The sequence below is a fragment of the Typopeltis vanoorti genome, chromosome 4 (genome assembly GCF_054136105.1).
Source record: "Typopeltis vanoorti isolate ZY-2024b chromosome 4, IOZ_Tvanoo_1.0, whole genome shotgun sequence".
Lineage (NCBI taxonomy): Eukaryota > Metazoa > Arthropoda > Arachnida > Uropygi > Thelyphonidae > Typopeltis > Typopeltis vanoorti.
The window spans coordinates 98375779-98397291 of NC_143552.1; the positions used below are offsets into that span (position 1 = coordinate 98375779).

At 36.5% G+C, this 21513-nt stretch overlaps 1 protein-coding gene across 1 annotated transcript in view; it reads left to right on the forward strand.

Annotated features, from left to right (window-relative positions):
- The window catches only part of LOC150107540 (tetraspanin-9-like), a 176910-nt gene that overhangs the window by 90698 nt on the left and 64699 nt on the right, over positions 1-21513 (forward strand). Inside the window, exon 4 of the mRNA XM_090391943.1 lies at positions 19482-19534. Within this exon, the coding sequence (XP_090248069.1) occupies positions 19482-19534 (53 nt within the window). The remainder of the gene's footprint in view (positions 1-19481; positions 19535-21513) is intronic.

Genomic DNA, 21513 nt, shown 5'->3' on the forward strand with positions numbered 1-21513 from the left:
TTTTGATATCAGGTTTAATACCACATTCCTTCATAATGTGATCCATATAGATAATGAATAACAGAGGGGATAATGTACATCCTTGTCTCACACCAGATTTAACATTAAACCATCTTCCTGTACTTCCTTCAATTCTAACTGCTGACTCACAACTCAAATAAAGACTAAGTATTGCTTGATATAATGCCCCATTGACACCATATAACTGCAGCGTATTGAATAGCTTCTCTCTTGGCACCTTGTCATATGCCTTTTCCAAATCGACAAAACTTAAATACAGATCTTTGTTATATTCCCATGCTTTCTCGACTATTTGTCGTAAAGTGAAGATCTGATCCTGACAGCCTCTATTTGGCCTGAATCCAGCTTGTTCTTCACCAAGCTTTTCTTCCACAATTCTTCTCAACCGTTTCTCAAGTATACTTGCATAGATCTTGCCAGGAACACTCAGTAGGGAAATACCTCTGTAATTCTCACATTCAGTTTTATTTCCCTTTTTATATATGGGTACTATGAGAGCTCTACTCCAATCATCGGGAATTCGTCCCTCTGTCCAGGCTTTCTGAACTATGCAGTGCAGCCACTGTAAGACTTTTATACCACCATACTTCAGCATTTCTGGTCGAATATCATCTACTCCTGCTGCCTTTCCACATTTCAAGCCTTTGATGGCTTTTTCTACTTCAAGTATGGATATGTATTCCTGACTGCATGCCTGGTCAGTGTTTTTTATCACTGTGCTGTCATCACTGCTTGTTTCATTTAGCAGTTTTTCAAAGTAATTACTCCATACTTCAAGGATATCTTTTTCTCCTGTTTTCATTTCACCTTTATCATCTCTAATTCCTTTTACAGCACTCTTTCCTCCATTCCTAAGCTTCTTCAACAACCTCCAGAATATTTTGCCACCTTCTTGATATTTATTTTCTATATTCTTGCCAAAGTCCTCCCATGACTTTTGTTTAGCTAGTTTTACACACTGTTTAGCTTTCTTACATTTGTCTCTGTATTCTGTAAGAGTAAAAGCTGACTTATTTGCCAGGAACTTTTGATATGCTTTCTTCTTTTCCTTCACTGCCTCTTTAACTTCCTGTGTCCACCAGGGAGTTCTGATTTTTTTATCCTTGCACACAACCTCACCACATGCCTTTCTGGCAGAATCAATCAATGTTTTCTTCAGAGTTTGCCACTGAATCTCCAAGGTTTGATTCCTGTTCTCAAACTCTTTCATTTTTTCTTCAATAATCTTTGTGTATTTTAGTCTACAGTTTACATCTGAGAGCTGCTCAACTTTTATTCGCTTTAAAACTTTCTTACATGTTATTCTTTTCAATATGAAATTCAATTTTATCCTGCTCAAGACTAAATAGTGATCACTTCCAATTTCAAATCCTCTGTACACTCTGGTGTCCTGCACCAGGGAGAAAACATCACTATCAACAATAACATAGTCAATGAGACTTTTCTTATTCCTAGCCTCTTCTCTCCATGTGAATTTGTGCACATTTTTATGTTGGAACATGGTGTTAGTAATAACCAGTCCATGTCCTGAGCAGAAATCCAACAGATATTTGCCATTATTATTAGCTTTACTCTTTTCTCCAAATTTTCCCAAAATATTTTTGTATGTCTCACAATCATTTCCTACTCTGCTATTTAGATCCCCAACGAGGACCAACTTTTCCTTTTTCATTGTGTCAGTTGCTTTTTCTAAAGCCTCAAAAAATTCCTCCACTTCTACCTTAGTAGAACCTTCTGTGGGACCATAGGCACAAATAAGTCTCATTGTCCAGTTCCCCATTCTCATATTTGCCCACATTACTCTACTTGAGACTGACTGCCATTCAAGAAGATTAGCCTCGTATTTTGTGTTGAATACTATGGCTACTCCTTCTTTTCCTTGATTGTTATTGCCTGAATATAACATTTTGTATTTATTGCTCAGAAAGATCTCACCAGTTTTGGTCTTTTTTGTTTCAGTCACCCCTATTATGTCGATCTGGTACTTATCTAATTCCTCAGCTAGCTCCATTTCTTTGCCATTCAGGCTTCTTACGTTGATAGTACCGATCTTTAACTCTGGTGATGTTGAGTTGGGGTTTGTTTTCAGATTTGTTCCAGTAGCTGACTTTTCGCTGTTCGCCCTGGTTCCCTGGCGAAAACAACGGGGGCCTTGTTTAACCGGGCGACGCCCCAGCCGGCATGAAATTTTGTCATGTTGTACCATCGTTTTTTATTTTGGTTTAACCAATAAGAATACAATTTGGTCGGCTAAATCCCAAATTGCCAGCCCATCCTCGTTCGTTCAGTATCAAAGTAGATATCCAACAGGGTGCACCACGAGAAGGTGAGGATTGGACATTAGGTCAGAAGCCCTGGTCGGTTCTCCGCATTCCTTTAAAGGCTATGTGGAGGTCTCCTCTCAGTTATACACCTTTGACTCTTAAGCACCCCACTGCTCATCTCAGGTTTCCTAATTCTTCATCTCAATAGCATTTTGAATATACCATGCCAATTTCCAATGCCTCAACCATTCTAACCTGATTTTCTTTCTTTAAATGTTAATTTTCTCAACTTTACTAATAGTGAGGATATCTTTCTTGAAAATTTTTAATGTTCACAACTCCAATGCCTACCAGATAACCTTAATCACAAAACATTCTAGATCTCTTCCTCACTAGTACTGCATAAGTATACTTGAAGATTGGTCACTAGTATACATATTCATTTACTAATGAGGAAGAGATCACTAGTAATGCATAAGTATACTTGAAGATGTTAGTATTCTAGGCAGCTCAGTATTAATTGATTCTACAATTAGTATTAATTTATTCTATACAGCAACACTTGCACCACATTTGTTATGGCATTGTGCCTCATTTCTTTGGTTGGATTATTTTAGATCTTCTGATGTAAACATTTGCATTGTTGATGGTTAGTACAAAGATTTGAGAGGTGGTGGGAATTGTGCAGCAAGAGGTTTGAGATTGTTGATAGGGATTGAACAGTAGAAAATGTGAGAGTGAAGATAGTGTTGCCATAGTATGATAGTGGAGAAGAGCAGTGATAATGAATTAGATAACAGCAAGAATGTGTAGGAACAATGGTCGGTCTGTAATATGTGGATGCTCGGAATTTCAGGATAGAAGAGAACTGCATGCAAGAACTTTGCATTCTTCTGTGTTAGACATTTGAAAGACCATTTTCTAGACGACTGAGTGTGTTAGGGCAAAGAAACTGCAATTTCAAGGATACAAAATAGCAGAGATGGCCTCATGGAGATAGTGGCTTGAAAAATGAGAGGGTGCATACTATATGCATGCAAATACTGAATAAAGGGAATGAGTTTATGGAATTGGTTTGACTTGGTCTTTGAAGATTGTTGGTATTAGCTAAACTTGGATAATGTCCTGATAGGGATAGAAACTGAAAGTAATAGCATATTTGAGCAAGATAAATGGGTAAAGAATCGAAGTAAATGACACTGCTGGCATAGGGTGCAAGGTAGTAAAGGATAGGACAGGATGTTATCACTCTCCTCTAGGGAGTCAGACTCAGAGTGAGGACATACATGTGAATCTATACCTTCTTAAATTCATTCACAATAGATGTACTTACAACTTCAACAAGCATATTGTCTCACTAACTTGTTGTTCTGTGAAAGAAAAATCTAGCTCCTACCCCTTTCTTAACCAAACATAAACTTAACTTTCATAGATGTCTTTTGTCTTGTCCCCCACCTTTCATATAATGAAAATTTTCAATGAGTATCTTGTATTACCATTTCTGAAATTTATAGCCTGTCATATCACTCTTTCTCCTGTTCACCAGTGACTGCAGTTTGCATATTCTCAATCTATCCTCATCTGTATTCCATACTCCTGATATCTCTCTAACTCTTCTTTGCACTCTTTTCACACCTTCTTTCTCTTCAGAACCAGGGAGATGAAATGTGCACAGTAATCCAGATGCAGTCATCTCAAGGTCTTGTAAAGAGGCAAAATAACTGCCTAATCCTTATGTCAGTGTTCCTTTCATCATACCAAAGTGTAGCAAGTGCAACTTTACACTTAACATTGAATTGATAGCCATTATCATTTGTGGTTTTTGCATCAGTTATCCTCTGAGTTATATTTGCAGTCTTAGCTATATAATCTTTGAACTTTAACCTTCTATCCACCATAACCATAAAGGTGGTTCCAAGGCTGCTGTTGAAAATTACCGGCCAATCAGCATAACAGGAATCATTATCAAGGTCTTAGAGAAAATAGTCAAGAGGAAAATACAAGATTGGATAGAAGAAAATGGGATACTGTATCGGGGACAGCATGGTTTTGTGAAGGGTAGGTCATGCCTCAGTAACTTGCTCACGTATTATAACACAGTGACGGCTGAACTGGATAAGGGTAATGGGTTTACGGTGATTCTACTGGACCTTGCCAAGGCCTTTGACAGGATACCACATGGAATTCTAATCAGTAAATTGCAGCATATGGGAATGGACATAGGGTTGGTGAGATGGATAGGAGGGTGGTTGACGGAGAGATATCAGAGAGTGGTTTACTCAGGAGTAGAGTCCACAAGACGGCCTGTGACTAGTGGTGTGCCACAAGGATCTGTTCTTGGACCACTGCTGTTTAATTTGTTCATAAATGATATAGGAAAGGATCTGAGAGGAACAGTTCATTTGTTTGCGGATGATGCGAAGTTGGGTAGGGCAATAGTGAATGCAGATGACGTCAAAATTTTGCAGGATGATTTGGATAGATTGGAGGTCTGGGCTAAGGAGAATGGATGTCAGTTTAATGTGGCAAAATGTAAGGTTATGCATTTTGCGGTGAAAAGATTGGCGGCAGTTTACTGCATTGGTGGAACCGTGCTCCAGGAAATTGATGAGGCACGAGATTTAGGAGTGTTGGTAGATAAGGAATTGAAATTTAGGGGACACATTGCAAAAGTGGCCAAATCAGCTCATCAAATCACTTGGTTGCTGAAGAATACGTTGACAAGCAGGTTATTGTTCCTCTGTATCGAGCCTTGATAAGAATCCGTCTAGACTACTGTGCTCAGATTTGGTCACCTAGGTTTCTTCTTGATGGGGAGGAGGTGGAGAGGATCCAGAGGCGAGTGACCAAGATGATAGCAGGTCTGTGGAATGAACCGTATGAGAACAGGATGAGGATTTGTGGGTTGCAAAAATTGGTTGATAGGCGGAGGAGGGGAGATATGATTGAGACATTCAAATTACTGAAGGGTTTCTATAAAATTAATTCAGAAGATATTTTTGAGAACAGGGCTGGTTGTGGGAGGACTAGGGGACATCCATGGAAACTGAGCAAAAGTGTGGTTAGTAAAGGTGTTAGAGCTGGGTTCTTTACTTTTAGAGTAGTGAATGAGTGGAATGCACTCCCTGAGTCTGTGGTGGATGCTGTGACAGTGAATGAGTTTAAGGCGAGGTATGATAGATACTGTATGAATGTCAAATAGTTGTGATGAATATGATTTGGGGCCTCCCTCGATGAGTCTAATGACTCCCTGGAGTTGCCCGTAATAATAGTAATAGTAATAACTCAAAGATCGCTGGCCTTATCAGTTTCTCAGAGCATAATCCCACTAATATGACATTAAAATTTCATCATATCAAAGTGTAGCAAGTTCAGCTTTACTCTTAATATTGAATTGATAGCCATTATTGTTTGCCCACACTTCTGAAACCTGATCAAATCAAATTGAGAAGCTTTCAGAGGCAAACTAAGTTAAAATACACAATCGCCATTCAATAAACAATGAAAAACTTTGAAAACAAGAACCAAACACTTAAATTCAGTGGGAAACTCTGGGGGGAGGGACCTATTGATTCAGCTAGAGAAGGATGTGATGAGGTTGTCTGCAAGGATAGGAAAATTAAAACTCTCTGGTGGACTCAGGAAGTTAGTCAAGGAAAATTAGAGCATATCAAAAGTTCCTGGCAAGAAAATTGGCATTCTCTGTAAGAGAATACAGGGAAAAAGGTAAAAAAGCAAACCATTTTAAAATTAGCTAAACACTCATGGAAAGACTTTGGCAAGAACATAGAAAATAAATATTGTTGGCCTGGTTGACAGAGTGGTTAGTGTATCTGCTCTCCAGCCAAAAGGCTGTGGGTTCGTATCCTGCCTTGGGCATGGATGTTTTTGATTGGCTGTGAAAATCTGGTAGCGTTGGTGTAGATTATGGTAGTTGTGGTTGGTGGAGACAGAATTGTAGAGTAGGTGCCCTCCCTCGATGAGTCTTTGGACTCCCTGGAGGTGTCATATAATAATAAATATCAGGTAGGTGACAAAATATTCTTGAGGCTGTTGAAAAAGCTTAGAAATGGAGGAAAGAGTACTGTACCAGAGATGATAAAAGTGACAAACTGAAGATAAAGATATTCTAGATGTCTAGAGTAATTCATTTGAAAGATGTCTAAATGAAACATTAGGTTCAGCATGGTGGCCGAAAACACTGAATGGGAATGCAATCAGGAATACATAACATACTTTTAATGAAAGACTTTTGAAATTTTTTAATATGGTTTGGATGTCTGGAAAAACCCCTAACTCTTGGAAAAAAGCACTGGTCATCCCAATGTATAAAAAAGGAAATAAAGACAATTGCAATAATTATAGGGGAATTAGCCTGCTGAATACAGGATATAAAATATATGCAGGAATATTAAAAGAGAAACTAAGCAGCATTGTAGAAAACAAATTACTAGAAGAACAAAATGGCTTCCGAAAAGGCCGATCCTGCATAGATCCAATTTTTACTTTAAAATTATTAATAGAAAAGAGAAGAGAATTTCAAAAAGAAACACATGTGGCGTTTATTGATTATGAAAAATCGTTTGACAAAATTAGTCGACAAAAATTGTTTAAAATATTAACCAATTTAAACATACCAAACCAACTTTTACAATCTATTCAAGAAATATATACAGGAAATAAAATAGCAGTTAAATTAGGACACACCTCAGAATGGAAAGATATATCAAGAGGAGTACGACAAGGATGTACCCTCTCACCTCTGCTTTTCAATATATATATAAATGAAATATTAACAATCTGGAAACAGCATAACCCATTTGGTATACAAATGACCCCGCAAATGAAGATAGATACACTACTATTTGCAAATGATCAAATAGTATTAGCTACATCAGAAGATGACTTACAAAGATCATTAAAATCATTAAATGATATCTCAAAGCAATATAATATGACAATATCCAAAGAAAAAACAAAAATAATGGCATTCAAAGGAGAAAACCCAATAAGAAGTAAAATAGTGATAGATAATAAAATACTAGAACAAGTAAACAATTTCAGATACTTGGGATGTGATCTATCATAAGAAGAAGAAAAAGACATAGACACTAAAATATCAAACTTTGTCAAAGTAAATGGCATAATAAACAGTATATTTAAGCCATCCCTGGTACAAAAACACACTAGAATCAGACTATATAATGTCTTGTCAAAACCAACTCTACTATACGGAAGCGAAACATGGACCATGAAAAGGAAAGATGAAAAACGAATTCAAACAACAGAAATGAAGTTCCTCAGAAAAACAGCTGGATATACCAAGTGGGACCACAAAACAAATGAAGAAATCTTACAATCCCTAAAAATCAAACCAATTAATTACTACATAAGACAGTATAAACAAAAATGGCTAGAACATTTAAATCGAATGGACAACAGCAGACTACCAAAAATATTATACAGATACAAAATAAGTGGAAAAAGAAGAATCGGAAGACCAAGAAAGAGATGGCATGAGACCGGAACAGGCCACATGGCCTATATTCCATGTTAGGAGGAAGAAGAAGAAGTAGAAAAGCCATCAAAAATCTGCTGTGTGGAAATGCAGCTGGAGTAGATGATATTCAACAAGAAATGTTTGAATGAAGTGGTATAGAAGGTATACAGTGGCTACACTGCATAATTCATAAGCCCTGATCAGAGGATTGAATTCTAGGTGACTGGAGTAGAGCTCTCATAAGTGCTCATCTATACAAAATTGAATGTGAAAATTACAGGAGTAATTCCCTACTGAGTGTTCCTGGTAAGATTTATGCAAATATACTTGAGAAACAGTTAAGAAAAATTGTAGAAGGGAAGCTTGGTGAAGAACAAGCTGGATTCAGGCCAAATAGATGTTGTTAGGATCAATTTTCACTTCTCAACAAATGGTTGAGAAATCTTGAATATAAAACGGATATGTATTTGTTTCAGAGATCTGGAAAATGCATATGACAAGGTGCCAAGAAGAAAGCATTTCAGAACACTAGTTATATAGAGTGAATGTGACTATTTATTACTTTGTCATATTCACATCATATAACTGTAGTGTTCATTGTAGAGCTCTATATGATCTGCAAGTCAGTCAAAATTGAAGGAGGTAAAGGAAGATGGTTTGATGTTAAATCAGGTGTGTGACAAGGGTGCACATTATCTCCACTGTTATTCGTTATCTATATGGATCACATTATGAAAGAAACTGGTATTAAACCTGATATCTAAATTGGTGATTTTAATCTCAGCACTTTACTTTATGCAGATAATGTTATTATTCTAAATAAATCCAGTACAAGTCTGTAAGATTTGATGACTAAATTGCATAACTATTGTAATAAACTTGGTGTGAAAATCGGCAATAAAAAACATACCTATTTTCATTGTCTGTTTTTTATTGCTGATTTTCACACCAGGTTTATTACAGTAGTTATGTAATACAGTTGAAAACATTAACTGTATCTTGAATGGAGAACCTATAGAACAAATAAAACATATCAGCTATTTAGACACAATTTTTAGTGAAGATGGCAAATTTATATGGAAATAGACAACAGAATTAGTAAAGCTGGTATGATAGGAATTCTGCTGAATAAATTTATATAGAATAAGAGAAAAATTACTGAAAACAATAAATTAGTTGTATATAAGACAGGGTTCAAACCAATTTTAATGTAGGGATCTGAGCTAGGTTAAAAATAAGACTTGATCAGAGACTGGAAACCACAGATATGAGAGTTCATTCTGAGAAAGAATATAGGTGTGAACAGATGGCAACAATCATATTAAAAATTAGGATATTAGAAAAGAACTCAACATTGCTGGCACTCAGGAATGTGTTAGAGCTAATGTCAGGTGGTGTGGTCACTTAAACAGAATGCACAAGGAAAAGTTATCAAAATAAGTGTTCTTTGCCAGGCTGGCAGGAAAAAGACCAAGAGGAAGATTAAGATGTAGGTGGATTGGTATAGTAAAAAGTGCTTCCCATATTTGGGGCAGCCTCATGCATCCAAAGTTGTTGAGGTTTGGAGTTTTTAGAGCTGAAGCTGATTCCAGGAATAATCTCTCATATTTATAATCCCTCCCACCAATTATGGATTATAAAAACCCTATATAACATGGCAAAATTAATTAGTTCAGATAACAGTGCCCTAACTACTGAACTTAACCATGAACATTAAAACCATTAACACCTTTGTAGCCAATGGCTACAACCCCCCCCCCCCAAAAAAAAAATTCCCCAAAATGTTAAAACCAATTAACCACAACCCTCCCCCTTCATAACAGAAATTACTCTAAATCTATCACCATTCCTTATATCTGGGGTACTTCTGAAAAGCTAAGAAAAATCCTAAAAAAAATGACCTGACAGCTCGTTACAAATTATATCAAAAATTGGCATCTCTTATTCACTCCACCAAAGACCAGCCACTTCGCATAGACCAGTGTTTCTCATCGTTTTTTTGTCCCCACCTCGATGTCTCAAAGATTTTGATGCCCTCCCCAGCTTAATAGTCAGCCAAGTTCTGAAAAAGTATAATATAAATATGTAGATGTACATTTTCAAATTGCCCCCCTGTGGGGTATATGCCCCATGTTGAGAAACACTGCCCTAGATCTACCTGGTGTATACCAGGTCCCTTGTAGATGCAAACTGTGTCCTGCTATGGCCAAACATACAGGACAGCTAATATCAGGATATCTGAACATAAGGACTATATCCGGTTCCACCAATACAGCCACTCTGGACTTGCTGACTATGCTTTAGACACCTACCACAAAATACGCTGAAAGAAAGCCACTTTACTACACTGCAGCAAGTATAAATATGAGAGATTATTCCTGTAATCAGCCTAAGTTCTAAAAAAAAAAAAAAAAAAAAACTCCCCAATCCTCAACAAATTTTGATGCATGAGGCTGCCCCAAATATGGGAAGCTTGCATTCTAAGAACATCAGCTCAACAGCGAAGACAACCCTATTTAGCCCACTAGGGGACACCTTTAGGACCCTTGGCCTGACTTCAGTTGTTTTCTTCAGCCATATTTGCTTAGTGTTTGTGCCTGCATGTACATATCATTATTTTGTGATCCCTGAAGATGGTAATGTAGCATTACCAAAATAATAGGAAGTATTAAAGTTTTTAATTAATATTGTAGTATACATTGTCCTTCCCTAAAATCTGACAATTATGTATTACCAACATATAAGTTTATTTAAAAGAATAACAATGGTCCAAGGACTGATTCTTGGGGTACCCCCCTGGTTACTTATGTGACATATTCAACTCTCCCACTCACCTATATACCACTCTCTGACATCTTATTTTTTAGCCACACAACTCAGTTGGTTTATATTCCAATCTCATATCCTCCAGTTTATGCAACAGCCTTTCATGTGGTTTTCTATCAAATAACTTAGCAAAAGTGTAGCAGTATCATGTATCCATTCCCTTTGTCCAACTTGGCTGTAGCATTATTATGAAATATGAGCAAATTGCTCAGATTATTCTCAATTTAGTAAATCTTTGTTGTTCTTTGCAAAAAGAATAGCTCGTTTGCAAACCTATTTCTGTATGAGAATTCTTACCAGTCTCTAAAATATTTATTGCCACTCTAGAGATACTGATAGGTTGGTAGTTCGACACATAATCAATTTTTGCAGTGCTTTTGTATCATACATTCTTTCTATTCCTGTGGGATCTTACTTGACCTGAGATTCAAATTATACAAATCTGCCAAGGGCCTAGCCATTTTGGTTGAATATCCCTTTAGTATACTTGCTAATATCCCATCTATTCTTATTGCTGATAATTCTTATTCAGGTTATGCAACATTTCTAGACTCTCCTCATGCATCTATCTCTTCATTCAATGAAGTGCTAGCACTGTGTGCAATGTTGCATACACCAGGTTGATAGATGTTAGCAAAATGAGCATTTGTTATTTGACTAATCACACTTACTTTTGACACAGGGCTACTTGTCTCATTCAGTAATGTTTTTCTGACACATTCAACCTTTTTTACTTGCAGCATAGAAGAAATTCTTCTGAGTTACCTTTAGTCTGCATAGCCAATTTTTTTTTGCTCAGACTTGTCTTTCTCTAGTACTAACTTTTGTAGCTTGCACTGCATTATATTTCATATCTCCTCATCCTTTTCTTATGATATGATTATGGCCAGCCTGCCTGGCCAAGTGGTAAGCATATCCACTCTCCAGCCAAAAGACTGCAAGTTCGAATCCAACCATGGGCATGGATGTTTGTGATTGTCTGTGAAAATTCATTGTAGTTGGTGGAGACTGAGCTGTAGAGTCGGTACCCTGCCTCGATGAGTCTTTGGCCTTTTTATTTTATTGCCAGCCTGGTTGGCCAAGTGGTTAGTGTATCTGCTCTCCAGCCAAAAAGCTGCAGGTTCGAATCCTGCCTTGGGCATGGATGTTTATGATTGTCTGTGGAAATGCTAGTGGTGGTCGGCGTTAGATGGTGTTGGTGTAGTTGCGGTCAGTTGGTGGATTGAGTAGTGGAGATAGTTGTAGAGAAGGTGCCCTCCCTCGATGAGTGAGTCTTTGGACTTCCTGGAGGTGTCAAATAATAATAATATTCTTCCATACCATCTTATTGGATTTCTTGCTTAATAAGGTTTCGCATCCGTTTCACTCCCATCCTGTTTGTTTGTGTGGAATGTGGAACTCTAGGAACACATTCAGATACATCACTTAAGCACCTGTTCAAAGTGTTTCATCCACTAACTGATACCATGGGATCAAACATAGCATTCTTCAGAGTGTCATAATTTTCAGCTTTGCAGTTCAGCATGTAACTTTCCTAATTGGAACATCCATATACTTTACTACTTCTGAGGTCAGTATGACATGATCACTGTACAAACTTTGTGTGCAAAACAGTCACATCCTTAGCTGAGATCTCTTCTGATGCTATGATCAAATCTTCCACTCTTTGACCTAGAGTTCCTCCATGCTTCACAAGAAAGTGGTTGCACAATAGCTCAAATTCTCCTTCATTTTTGAGTTTTCTCTCCTACCCAATCATGGTTGGATACTTTAAATTGCTGATAATGATTACTCATTTAATACCTATTGGGAAAATTTGGTAATGCATTTCATCATCCTTAGCAACTAAATTGCCAGGTCTGTAGTAAAAACCACCATATATTCCATCTTGTTAGCCTCCATGTCACACCAGATAGCCTCAAACTCTATCCTAACTGGACTCAAATCATCTGACATCATTAATAGTACTTCTCTTCTGTCATTCTTAAATATTACTCTTTGCACTTGATTCCATTACTTGGCCTAAAATTGTTGGCACTTACACTAATGCCAACAATCTTAGGTCATAACACTAAGGCAACATGCTCAACCCCTTTGTTCCTGATGCTGAGATGAAGGAGCAAGGAGTCTAATGGGCTCTCTCCTTCTAGGCAATTATTATATGGAGCATTTTAAAAAACATCCTCCTGATATTGCTATTCTCCTTTTCTCCTTTCTATCTAGCTAAGGTACACACGGATATGTTCTCTATTTGGCCACATGGTTCAGACACATTAGACTTCCTTTTTTAGATACTCTAATTGCATCTTCCCAGTGACATTCTTTCTTTCTCCCCTCCCTCTCAGTAATATGGTATTGTCAAAACTCTTGTTAATAGAGCCTCCAATCTGTTCTACCCAGACTGAACTTACAGCCTAACTCTCCTTTTCACCAATAGTTAAAATGCCAAAAAATCAACAAATTACCATATTTGCTGGTGTATAAGATGCACTTTTTTTCTTTGAAAAAAATAGGTCTGAAAAACAGGGTGTGTCTTATACGCCGATATTCAGTTTTTTATTACTTTCATTTCTGGAAATTTTCTCGGTTCTGAGTTACGCAATTTCTTTCTTGCTTCCTTGCGGTGTGTGAGAGCATTCCAGTTATGCAGAGTTCAGTGGATGCCCATGAACTGTCATAGACGATCACAGCTGTGTTCCTGTTCATTTAAACTTTCCAATTGTTGTCGCAGTGTTGTGAACGGTGATAAATTTTCTCTAAATTTCTTGGCAAATTTTGGCTGAAAAACATCGTCATTGCTACAATATTGCATACAATCTACATGTGATTGCATATGCAAAAGAACATGGAAACAGGACTGCAGAGAGGCATTTCGAGCTACCCCCTCCCCAACTGAAAAAATGATAAGAACTTGACAGAATCAGGAAGAGGATCTAAAAAAAAAAGCAACTCACAACAAACATAACCTACAAAGTGGAACTGCAAAATGGCCAGAACCTGAGGCAGAACTGAATACTTGGATTTTAGACCACAGAAAAGCAGGACTTTAAGTGTCTATAAATTGAATTTCATCGATTCTTCATTAATGCAAGGAAACGAGAGAATTTTGAACTTGCGCAAATAGGAAACATGGAACGAGGTTCTGCTGACTTTTGATGTGCCCCCAAACAAAACTGGAGATTCCAAGGGCACAAAAAGTGTTACTGTTAAAACTTCTGGGCATGAAAAAACTCACTACACGGTTGTTTTATCCTGCTGTGCTGATGGGACAAAATTGCTGCCACTATTGATTTTTAAAAGGAAGATGCTATCCAAAGAAAAAACTGCTTAAAGAAGTGTTTGCACATGTTCATGCAAAAGGCCGGATGGATGGAGGAGGAATGAAGTTATGGATAGATAAAATTTGGTCTAGGCACCCTGTAGGACTGTTGAAGAAGCTTGCCCTGTTAGTATGGGATCAGTTTTGTTATCACAGAACAGAAGATGTTAAAAACTCAGCTGTAATTCCAGGAGATCTAACTAGTCAGCTTCAACCTTTAGATGTCTTATTAATAAACCATTTAAGGGATTTATGAAGGGGAAGTGGAACAGCTGGATGCAGTCTTCAGATTTTGAGGTCATGCCATCAGGAAGAGGCCTAGCATTTTGCAAGTTTGTGAGTGGGTCAAAGCTTCATGGGATGCTGTGAAAACTGAGACAGTGGTTAAATCATTTAAGAAGTGTGGCATTAGTAATGCACTGGATGGTACAGAGGACAATTTGTTGTATGAGGACTCAGATTCTGATTTAGAAACAGTTTCAAGTGTCTCTTCATTTAGCTCTGGAGATGAATTTCTGGGTTTTCATGAAGAAGATTAAAAGATGGGACTCTTTCCTAGTTAGATTAGGTATTTGTTGAAAGTAGACCTACTTATTACTTTATATTTAAATAATGAAATAATGTGAATTCATTATAATATTCAGTGATAAAGTTTTTTTCCTAAAAAATGTGTACAAAAAAGGGGGTGTGTCTTATATGCCGGCAAATACAGTAATTGTTCCTCCCAACTCTCTCAACATGCTGATTATAGTAGATGGAAGTTTTTTCACTTGGCTATGCTACCAATTATATATTTTTTAACCCTTTATCCAAGTGTAAGGAAACGAAGTTTGTGCCTGTAGTAATTGAAGTATTTTCAGCACTGGAGCAACTCATAGTAAAGGTGGTATAAGTTCTGATCACTTGCCTTAGTATCCTGCAGTGCAAAGCACATCTCCTTGTGGACATGTATATTGCTACACATTAAGTAAAGGGTCACTACCCAGACCGGTTTCAACCTTTGAGGTCTCGTCAGTAGGAGCCAGACCTGGAGGTGGTGCTACTAAGGTGGAAGTATTGCAGAAGTCATATCACCATATACCAGTTGCCAAAAGGTGTCAACACCTTATTATTAAAATTATCTGGATTACGGATAGTTGATGGAAGTTTTTTCCTTGACTACATTACCAGTTATATATTTAGTTTAACCCTTTATCCAAGTGTAAGCAAACGAAGTTTGCGCCTGAAGTATTTTCAGGACTGGGAAAACTCATGGTTAAATCAAATATATAAATAGTAACATAGCCAAGTGAAAAAAAAACTTCCATGAACTATCTCTAATCCAGAGAATTTTAATAAGGTGTTGACACCTTTTGGCAACTGGTGTATGGTGATATTACTTCTGCATTACTTCCACCTTAGTATCACCAGCTCTGTGTCTGGCTCCCACTGACGAGACCTCAATAAAGGTCGAAACCGGTCTGGGTAGTGACCCTTCACTTAATGCGTAGCATTACACATGTCCACAAGTAGATGTGCTTTGCATTATGGGATACTAAGACTAGTGATTAGAACTTATACCACCTTTACTATGCGTTGCCCCAGTCGTGAAAATACTTCAGGTGCAAACTGCATTTGCTAACACTTGGATAAAGGGGTTAAACCAAATATATAATTGCTGACTATAATAATGCTATCATTTTTCCTTATATCTGGAGAACCTCAAGAAAAAAATAGCCAGAACTCTAAACAAATTACATAGATGTGGTATAATGACACCACATTCAAACCCCATCTGAAGCTATCGGCCTTCATCTGTAATGTAAAGTGTTTGTTCCTGTAACTCATCATATGGTCAAACTAGGAGATCTGCTAACATCTACCTGGAAGAACATAGGAAATAAATCTGCTGGTCATATGATCAGTCAGTTCTAGCTGATCATGCCTTGGATACTTTGCACAGAATCAAATAGAAAAAAAACTACTATGCTTTACCATAACAAATACAAACTTGAGAAACTTTTTTAGAATCACCAGCAGATTTTTATTATTTTTTATTTAAATAACCTAATCTTAATAAATATGGTCATATTAAACTTCCTAAGATTTGACAAACTTTAATTCCTGGGCCTCCCTCCCAAAAAACTTAGGCTAGTGAACAGCACCCATAGAGGATGCCCCTAATTGGACTTTAGGCTTTCAGTCCATTTTTTTCCGCTTACTGTTTTGTGCAGTTTTGCATGTATTTTTGCAATTTTAATGTTGTTTCCCCGACAATGTCTTGATGACAGAGATAAAATATACGATTGATTAAATGTGTTTGTTATTTATGTGCTGTATTTATTTCATTAAACCTTATAATGGGAGGAATATAGAACCTTATGTGAAGAGATATGAGGGAGAAAAATGGAGGGTGGAGAGAGAGAGAGAGAGATTTATTTTTAAGCCTTTATAAATTCAGAGCTATACAAGCTTGTCCAGAGCTGGTTTTTATAAACACTCAAGCCCACAGTGGAACTCCAACCCAAAACGTGTTGATTGGAGAGTAGGTATACTATCCACTCGACCAAGCAGGCTGGAAGTTATTTTTATCATATTTATTATTATAGAAATTCTTATTGTTATAAAAGTAATATGCCTGCTTAGGACTGAGAGGCAAAGTAGCAGTATGTAGAATGACTTTGAGGTTATTTGATGAATTTGAAATGAATAGTGTATATAATGGACGTTGATAGTTCTGGGACTATAAAGTTCAGTGATCACAAAATGTTTAAGGTAGGTCAAGTAAAGTGATATTAATGGAGATTTAGGAATATGGATTGGAAGAAAGAGAGCTTATGGAAGCAAAGAAATTTCTAAACTACTTTGCATAGTATGTGATTGAAGTAACAAAAGGTGTTTTTTTTGGGGGGTGTCTCGAATTTGTTGATAGTCTGTTAAGAGTTATTAGCACTGTCAGAATGATCAGGAGTACTGACTTAAAGGGGGCAAGCAGGGAAAGATTACAGTAAAGGAATATGTGGAACTACCAGGTAGGTGATTATAGAAGGCTCTATAGTTGATCAGCTAACATCAATACCATGGAATGATATGCTGTGAGGAAAAGAGATTGATAGAGCATGGAAATTACTTAGGGCTCCTACATATACCAGTTTCTGAATTAGAAGAAATTTATTTTACGTATAGGCATGTAACTGCCAATACTGATCCTCTTCAATTCCCTGTGTGTAGTTTGGTAAGATATGGGTTACAAACAGCCTTCATTAAATGCTGCAGTCAATTGCTGCACACCATACAACCCTTTGCCTCTTAAATAAGTTATGCCTCTTAAACAAGTAAATGGGTTATTTTTCCACTGATTAAACACCCAGGATATCTCACCTTTTGAAACACCAGCCAGTTTTGCTGTTTTCAAAATCGTGGCTCCAGCCAGATCATTTGTTTTTCCCATTGTGATCAACACTGACTATTACTGACCAGCAGCATTCTTAAATAGTTGCTTAGAACACATGATACACATGACCAAGTATTTTGCATATATACATTTTGTAAGTGACATCTGTGTACATCTGTATAAGTTTCTAATTCAGTGGCTGGTACGTGTATGACACCATGCACAACTATGTGCTAAGAATCAGGTGAATAAATAGACTGATTATGAATAGCGAAATTAAACAAATAGTGGAAAAAGTTTATGGAAGATTATAGTAGGCAATGACCAGATGTATAAAGCATATAAAATGAGATTATAAAAGTGGCATTCATAAATATGGAGAGAAAAGAAAGAGTTAGGTAAAGAAAATGTAAGAAGAAAAAAAAAGAATAGTTATGTAAAGTTGGAATTATTTGACTATTTTGTCAGTGTAATTCATTCTGGTGTGAATGATGTGTAACAATTAGAAGAGACAAATGCTGCAGGAGGAAATAGAAGTAAGAAATAACTCCTCCATAAGATGTGGTGTTGAATAGGCTAGATGGCAACATACTTGAGAGTTGGATGATATATCGCCACTTTTTCAGCAATTTGCAGATTTCACTGTGCCTTTTGATTTGGTTGTTTAATGAGATTCTTGTAACAGAGAGGGTCTTGAATGAGTGAAAGAAGGCAGAATAGTGCTTCTGTACAAAAGTGGTGCTAAGATAAATGTTTCCAGTTATAGACCAGTATATATGTATATCTGCATTTGTAGTTAAGGTATTGGAGAGATGGAATATAATACTAGATTGGATTGATAAACCTAAGATCTGATAGTTTGCATTAGTTTAAAGAGCAGATCTTGCTTTACCACTCTAATTTATTTTATGAAAAAATAAATGTGTTGGATTTGGAGGACTCATACAGTGATACTTGCACTTTTTTTTTTTAAGTAGTATTTAACAGATTGTCACATGGCAAATTGAAGATGGGTATGGATAATAATTGGTTAGATTGATAGGAGATTGGCTGTCTCAATGATACCTGCAAGTTGTATATGGTATGGCAAGGACTGGGACATTGTCTTAGAAAAAGAAGGTAACCAGTGATATATTGCTGCATTCTGTTCTTGGGCCACCACCATTAAACTTGTTAATGATATTTCATGTGAAATGACAGGAGATGCTTTTAAGTTGAGAAGAAATAGTAATGCCATGTCAAGTCCCTTCAGGAAGATTTAGACTTCAGCTTGGTGAGTGTAAGATGTTGCACTTTGCTGTGTAAATGGCTAGGACCATATTACTGGTACCGTGTTTAAGTAGTGGTTGAGATTCAAGATATGGACAAGATGATCTTTGACAGTCTTTAAGCTTTTGCTGAGTTGCAAAGACTACACGGCATTGCTATTGTGATAAGGAGCATATTAACAAGTGCAGATAAAATTCTACTTGGTAAGCCTTGATCAGACTACACCTGGACTGTGTGCAAATTTGATCACCTGGTTTTTATTATGAAATCTCTGGGGGGGGGGTCTAGAGAATGAGTAACTAAGGCAATATTAGGTCTCAGGAATGATGTGGGGGAAGCATTTAGGAAATGTAAATTGCTGTGTTTACTGGATAAACAGAAGAGATGATAAGATTGAAATATTTAAGTTGAAGGGATCTAGAAGGATTAATATGGCAGAGATAAGTCAATGTAAGAGAGGCCACCCTGGAACTTTCATAAGTGGTGAAGGAGGACATGAGGTAGGTTTTGTGTGTGTACATGCATGCCTATTATAAAACATGGGTGACTGAAATGCATTGCCAATATGTACTGTGAATGCTAAGTATGTAATGGAATGAGTTTGAGGTTTACTTTTGATGGCTATATTGTTGGTAAATTGGGATCCTAGCAACAACAGTAGAGGCCTGTTATTAATGTATTTATAAACGTTATTTCATTAAATATTTAAGATTTTCATAATTGTTCTATTATTGTTTCTTTATTCCTTAATTTTTCTTTTGTTAGGGTGAGAGAGTAAAGATCTCTCTCTCTCTCCCAGTGTTTTAAAGAATTAAATTACAGTTCCACTTATCAACATAATATTAAGTATTTATTCGATTTAATATATGCTGTATCTTATATTTTTGTTTTGTTCTTTTTACATGTCAGGAATGATTGGGTGGATTGGTTCCTATAGAAGGGGCAACTGTGTAATGAAATTTGTAAGTATTAATGAATGCATATTAATACTTAACATCAGTTAGTTTTATGTATCTGTATATGATTATTATCACGATGGGTGTGTCCAAGGGCAGATTATAGAAGAATCTCAACTTGCACCCCAGTTATATATCTTCAGGTCATTCATTCATTCACTGAAGAACTCGCTACACTGTCAAATGGCAGCTTATCCCACCATGAGAAAGGCTTACACTTCATGTATTCTTTTTTAAGGATGATCTTGTTTTCTTTCTTTGCTTACCAGAACTTGAAATTTATGTACTAAGTTTCTATCCCAACTCCACTGTATATTTATCAGCCTTTTGAAGCCTATATTCCCTCAGTCTGTCCTCATATGCAATATTACAAGTTCAGTGTTATTGTAATTACATGTCTGAGCCATTCTGTGCTGTCTTCTCATCCTCTCAAAAGAACCACGGTGATAATATCTGAGTAGTAGTCCAAATTTCTCTTATCAAAAGCCATATAAAGAAAAATAACTTATTCTTGAAAGTTGGTGTTCTCTGTGCCATTGCAGTTAATCATTGTGATGACTACCATGTGATCAATGGGCCTTCTGAACTTCATGAGCACTATTACTCCTGGTATCTCCCTTTATCAGTTATATGCAGTGAATTTCAATCAACATTATTCTTGATCTGCACTCTCTTCAATCCCAAATGCATTACTTTCACTTTCAGGATTGAACTGAAAGAGATGCTAATCATTTATCCATAGCATCGGTGTGTTTGAATTATTCTTCAGAGATTCCATATTAGAAAAGTATCACCCATCCCAACTTTGCATCATTGACAAGCAATTAGATATTATCCTTTAGACCAGCATCTAAAGGATAATTTTAGTAACACCAGCACATACTGGTGGTTTAGGATAACAGGGAAAGCTAATTTGGATAAAGTTTATAATAATAAAATCTTTCCAACATGAATAATTATAAAGTAATTTTTAACATTTGTGTTATAATAAATTACAAACATGTGAAAAAAGATTTTTTTAAAAAAATTATTAAACACATTTTAGTTATAAGAATCCAATAAACATGCAATAGAAACAAATAAATTATGAAATTTATTTTATTTTCTATCTGTCAAGACTCATATTACCAGATCTTATATATTTGTTCTTCTAAGGCACTTTTTACTGTATCAATTCACCTAGATCTTGGTCTTTTTCCTGGCAAAGAACACTTGTTTTGCTAATCTTGCCTTACGCATTTTTGTTGAAGTGACCATACCACTTGAGATTAGCTGTGCTAGCACATTAGGGTGGATTAGTTTTGCTAACACACACCACTGGGGCATCTCCTTTTTTAACCAGTCGATGCCCCAGCCAGCATGAAATTCTATTATGTTGTATCATCAATTTGCTCTAGGGTTTAAGCCAATAAGAATACAGTTTGGTTGGCTAAATCTTAAATTGCCTGCCCATCCTTTCATTCAGTACCCAGGTAAATACCTAGCAGGGTGCACCATGGGAATATAAGGATTGGACATTAGGTCAGAAGCCTGGTTGGTTCTCCACATTCCCTTAAAGGATACATGGAGGTTTCTTCCTGGTTATACAGCTTTTTTTTTTTTTAAAAAAACTTTCATATACCCCAGGTATGTGTACAACACTTTGGGAAACGCACTGCTTTAGAACATGCCTAAATACCATTAATTCATCATTAGGAATAAATAACATATCAGTGCTTCATAGACTTTCAAAAAGCATCATTTGACACAATAAGGCACATGAAAACTGAATAAAAATATTCAAACTGATACAAAAGACCTTGGAATAATAACAGAATTACATACTGGAATCAGAAGATACAAATTATAAATGAAATTAATAACGAAACAATAGATATTAAAAGAGGAATGAGACAAAGGTATACCACTATACTTTCAGTATATATAGTGAATAATAATGAAATAATATGAAGAAATTAAAGTGGAATAAAAATGAATGGCAACAG